Here is a 5,342-nt window from a genome sequence, read left to right on the forward strand (position 1 = left end):
AATGAAAAAATTGACTAAAAAAGGTTTTCCGTTCTGATTCTGGAGGTGAATATATTTCCGCTGCCTTCCGAACTCTGCTTGCTTCAACTTACTTAACAACCAAAGCGCTTTCCCAACGATCCTGCCCCCAACTCTAGCTGAGAAGCACCCTCCATCCACTTCCCCTTTTCCGTGTGCCCCCCCGCCCGGTTGTTGAGCCCCTTTCCGTTGCCCTCACCCAATCTCATGAGAAGCAAGCCCAGCAGGCCCTGCCAACACCTGTCCCCAGACAGCCCGCCCTCACCAGGCTGCTGGCATTGCTAAATGCTCCGTCACGAAGCAAGCTCTCCCGAATACGACAGATGCGGAAGTGGCTAAAGAAGTCGGAGGAAGAAAGTAGTAGTAGTTGGGCAACTGTATGCACGAGGGTACATTATATGGGAATTGGCAACATTGACAGAAAGGGGAAGAAAAAGGGGTAGGAATAAACTTTTTTAGGTGTAGCTATAAAGAAAGTAAGTAAGTAGTCGGCCTAACCTTCGGTTCCCGTAACCAAGTTTTTCTTTCTCACTCCTTATGTACTCTTTCTTACTTCATCCATACTTTCTGACTTTTTCTGAAGTCTGGGGCAAAGAGCGCCCTCTACTTCTACTTTTAACTAAAGACGAAGAGCCGGCATTGCAAGCAAATAGAGAGCCCCCGCCCATTTGAGTCGTTGCGAGCCGGAAAGCGTACCGGCAGTTTGAGTCGCGAAAGGGCCGCTTGCTTAATTATATTATTATGATTAATAATAGATAAGAAAAAAATATAAATAAAATCATTTTTTTTTCCAATTGTTCATTCCTGGGAAAGAGTAAGAAGCAGATAGAACAAAGGCCTCCTCCTTCCGTCCGCTCTTCCCGAAGTGAGCCAATTGCATGTAGAGATCCGTAGGGGCTTATAGTTTAATTGGTTGAAACGTACCGCTCATAACGGTTATATTGTAGGTTCGAGCCCTACTAAGCCTACCACCCTCTTCTCTTCACCCGATACAAGGCAGTCGAAGTCCCTGCCACCCCGCAGATCTCAATCTAGCAACGGCACTTGGAACCGCACTGCTGCCGCTGCCCTTCGGGCACGCCTCCTACGCTTACCACTCACCTACGCTCTTGCAGCATGCTCCGTTCGGGCAATACGGCTTTCGTAATACGCGAAGCAGCGCTGAGCGATAGCTCTTCGATCGCTATATTCTTGCGATAGCGAAGGCGTGGTTCATCGTCAAAAGAACAACAATGGGTTGTAGCATTTCCTATTTTTTGATTTGCTAGGGGATTTAAAAAAGAGGGCTTTCTCATCTAAAGGCAAGGGTTAACTTTCTCACTATACAATGACCACTACGAACGAAGGACCAACGACGATCTTTGAAGACACTATTTCCATTTTTTTCCGGTATGCCGCTCCGCCAGCAAGGAGCGAAAGAAGCAAGTGAGCTGTGGTAATGTCAGAATTTGCACCTATTTCTATCTATTTAGTGATCAGTCCGCTAGTTTCTTTGATCCTACTCGGTGTTCCTTTTCCATTTTCTTCCAATAGTTCGACCTATCCAGAAAAATTGTCGGCCTACGAATGTGGTTTCGATCCTTCCGGTGATGCCAGAAGTCGTTTCGATATACGATTTTATCTTGTTTCAATTTTATTTATTATCCCTGATCCGGAAGTAACCTTTTTCTTTCCTTGGGCAGTACCTCCCAACAAGATTGATCCGTTTGGATCTTGGTCCATGATGGCCTTTTTATTGATTTTGACGATTGGATCTCTCTATGAATGGAAAAGGGGTGCTTCGGATCGGGAGTAATCACTAGTGATAGGGCAAAAATCGGGGAGAAGGACAAAGGAAAGAGCGATGCCTACATTAAATCAATTGATACGTCATGGTAGAGAAGAAAAACGGCGCACGGACCGTACTCGAGCTTTAGATCAATGTCCCCAGAAGCAAGGAGTATGCCTGCGTGTTTCAACGAGAACACCGAAAAAACCTAATTCAGCTCTACGTAAGATAGCCAAAGTACGATTGAGCAATCGACATGATATATTTGCTTACATTCCGGGCGAAGGTCATAATTTGCAGGAACATTCTATGGTCTTAATAAGAGGAGGTAGAGTGAAAGATTTGCCAGGTGTGAAATCCCATTGTATTCGAGGAGTCAAGGATTTGCTGGGAATTCCGGATCGAAGAAGAGGCAGATCCAAATATGGTGCGGAAAAACCCAAATCGATATGAATGGAAGATGCCTCTGGAACTTGTTTTTCTCGGTCAGGAGAGGGGGTCTATGTTAATAGAGCTCGACTGAAAGGAGAGGGAACAACCACAACGTTACGCCCTAAAATAGAACTATACGGAGCCCTTCCGAATGACCTAACATGGAGTCTACGTAACTCTTTGTTGGCTAGTGTAGTAGACTCCATTCGCCCGTGGAGGTGAGTGGAGGAAGAATCAAAAAATAGAAAGGTATTGCAACTACTAGTTGCTCGTTCAACAATTCACTCGACCACTTGTTAGTCTTGCTACACTACACGACAGGAGTCTAGGGTGAAGTTGAAGCAGACACGGTCAGTCAAGTGAAGTCGACTTCACAAGTGATTCAACATACCATATGGAAATAATAAAGAAGAGAAGGATCTCGCCCAGGTGGCTCCCGCAAGGTAAGGACTTCAAACTCAAACAAAGAACGTTCTTCTCCAAGGCATGAGTAAAAAAAAGAAAATGCTGTATGTATCTAATGCAAGACCCGTCGAGTTGCTAAGGCTACGACATGAAGGAAGGCCAGAAGAACTACAGAACCACGCCCACCAGAGCTAAAGAGGAGACCGAAGGGGGGAGCCTTCCACTCTCAGGCCTTATCAAAACTAATCACAGAGAGTAGGCGGTACCCTCGGTCGCCTTTACTTTGGAATTTCCTCACCTTTTCCATACAAAGGAGAAGGAGGCCGATCTTAACTCGCTCGGGGACAGATTCGCTAAGTCGTTAGAATGAGGGTCTTAGTGCATAGGAAAGCAGGAGGATCGGGAGCCGCGAAACCCGGTATCGAGCCTACGTCCTTTCGGAAGCGAAGGAGGTTTTTTTTTCGAACAATCGAACTGGGAACTGCTTACCTTTTGTGCTTTATCTTTCTATAAAGTAGTAGTTTATCCCGGAATAAAAGAAGGGATAGGCTTGATACCATATCCGCTTTTAGGGTTAACTCAGCAAAAGAAATAAAAATCCCTTTCCTTCTTCCTTATCCTTTCTTAGCAGTAGGAATTGGATATAGAACCGATAGGAGTAGGAGCATTCGTTAACGAAGATGGATTGGCTTCGGTTGACCTTCAACCTATGGTATGGGAATGCTTGAAAAAGAAAAGCTCTTATTCGATTCCAATAAGCTCGGAACTACTCTGGAGAGGTAGCTGGGAACAAAGGGAATCCGCGCTCAAAGCGTTGATCAGCTGCTATTTTCTTTGACCTCACCTCTTTCCTTGGCGAGAAGGGATCGTTATCACACCCGCGCATCGACGCCTGTTCGTTCAGCCCGGTTCGAAGAAGAGGAATAGGACAAAAGGTTTTTCTGCGCACGGAAAAAATGAAAACAAAACACCCCCCTTCCCTTCGGGGTCGAGCTTAGAGAAGATAGGGGCTCGAGAGGTCACATCTATTTGAAAAGCCAAGGTAATATCAAGGGTAGATGTAAGCCACAAGAGCAGGTGGAAAGACAAAAGAAAGTAGTGTGGTCTCATTTCATTGCAAGGGCAATTCGTTCAATTAGTACGGGTTTCCAACTATGTCTGAATGGATTGGAACGAAGGGATAGACGAAAGGGACGAGCGAAAGGCTGATTATAGGCTTCCCGGTATTCACTAGGTAGGGAGACATGGCTAAGGCTTCTGATTAGAAAGTCTTCGAGATCGAGAGAAAAGAAAGGCTACTCATGATCTTCTCTTGAATAGTCGTAGTCAAATCTCCAAGGGATGAGACTGATGGATCTATATTTTGAAGGACACTCTCGCCTGAAAGGGAACTACATCGGCTTACCATTGTCCGAAAGAAGGAAGAAAAGGCAGAAGGAAGGGCCCCTCCCCTACTCCCACAATTGGGACAACTACTTACACTTACACTGATACTGGTACAAATGCTGATACTTTTTATGCTGGAGATAGCCCTCAGGGGTAAAGAAACCTATCGCTTATCTTGCCCCAATACCAAGGAAATAAATATAGTTAGAGCTTATCGTTAGCCCTACTTATCTATACTATATTAATGGTAAAAAAAAATTTACTTATGACCTGAAGAGCTTACAATCCACATTCTATATCCCGCCACCTACGCTTAGGAGCACTTCTAAAAATACTGATATTGGGCGCGGGACTTATACAACTACGGAGACTTTTTCGGATACGAAGGCTGGTGAGAATGCTACATAAGGGAATCCTACTAAACAGTCAGGCACTGGGACTCGCACTGGCTTACGGCTTACGCTATCACAAGTAAACTGCTTACATCCAACCCTAGGAAGGGAAGCGAGAAAGACAAATGGTCATCAACCCTAGTTGCGTGCGTTGGACATAAGGAGAAGGGCTACAGAAAGCAACTTCAAACTTCTAGCTAACTCAGGTATAAATGGCAGGTCGATAGGCCCAGGAAATGTCAATTGCTTATCCCAACCCAATAGTCAAGATTCCCTAAAAGATCTATCCTCAACAAATCAATCTCCTCAACGTGTTGACTTAACAAACGAGTATGTTGAAATAGCAACGGGCAATTCGTGGCATCCAGACGATTCTCTCCTTGATCTTAAAGACATAGACATTCAATCAATGCTTTCGGTAAGCCTTTTCCTATGTTACAGGAATGAATGGTCAATCACCCCTCCGCACCTTACTACAGCCAATCACTTTCCTTAGCGAAGAAGAAAGAGTCTTCTTCATCTAGGAGTTCAAACAGTAATTGATGTAGGAGTAGGCATTGTAGCAGTTGAATGTGCTTTCATGCATTAGGCATAGGGTCTGGGTATTCCTAACATTTTCTTTTGACTAAGTTTCTACAAAGGCCATTGAAAGAGCCTCAAATAGGGTTTAATGTAGGAAGTCTGGCTTGCTGAATAAGGTTGAAAGGTTCTTAGCGGATCGCATCATACCAGGCAATCCTGATTGAGTACTTTCTTAATCCCTTATCTGCTTTTATAAACCACAAATTCTATCCCCGTTAACTCTTGCTCTTAGAGCTAGGAGTTTCATAGTATAATCTCTTGACTAGTGGGATAAGTTTCATGCTTGCTATTCTTAGTGCTCTTACTTCCCTCTCTTTGGTCTACGTTTGCCGGGTGTTGGCCTTATGCTTTTGGAAGTA

At 44.6% G+C, this 5,342-nt stretch overlaps 2 protein-coding genes across 2 annotated transcripts; both read left to right on the forward strand.

Annotated features, from left to right (window-relative positions):
* Nucleotides 1-781: 781 nt before the first annotated feature.
* LOC116190055 (NADH-ubiquinone oxidoreductase chain 3) lies at nt 782-1,851 on the forward strand. Its single transcript, XM_031519725.1, has one exon. It carries the CDS (start codon nt 1,457-1,459, stop codon nt 1,811-1,813), a length of 357 nt encoding a protein of 118 aa, XP_031375585.1. The 5' UTR covers nt 782-1,456; the 3' UTR covers nt 1,814-1,851.
* LOC116190056 (ribosomal protein S12, mitochondrial) lies at nt 1,716-2,255 on the forward strand. Its single transcript, XM_031519726.1, has one exon. It carries the CDS (start codon nt 1,862-1,864, stop codon nt 2,237-2,239), a length of 378 nt encoding a protein of 125 aa, XP_031375586.1. The 5' UTR covers nt 1,716-1,861; the 3' UTR covers nt 2,240-2,255.
* The last annotated feature ends 3,087 nt before the right edge of the window (nt 2,256-5,342 follow it).

This window comes from Punica granatum, unplaced genomic scaffold (assembly GCF_007655135.1).
Source record: "Punica granatum isolate Tunisia-2019 unplaced genomic scaffold, ASM765513v2 Contig00108, whole genome shotgun sequence".
Taxonomy (NCBI): domain Eukaryota; kingdom Viridiplantae; phylum Streptophyta; class Magnoliopsida; order Myrtales; family Lythraceae; genus Punica; species Punica granatum.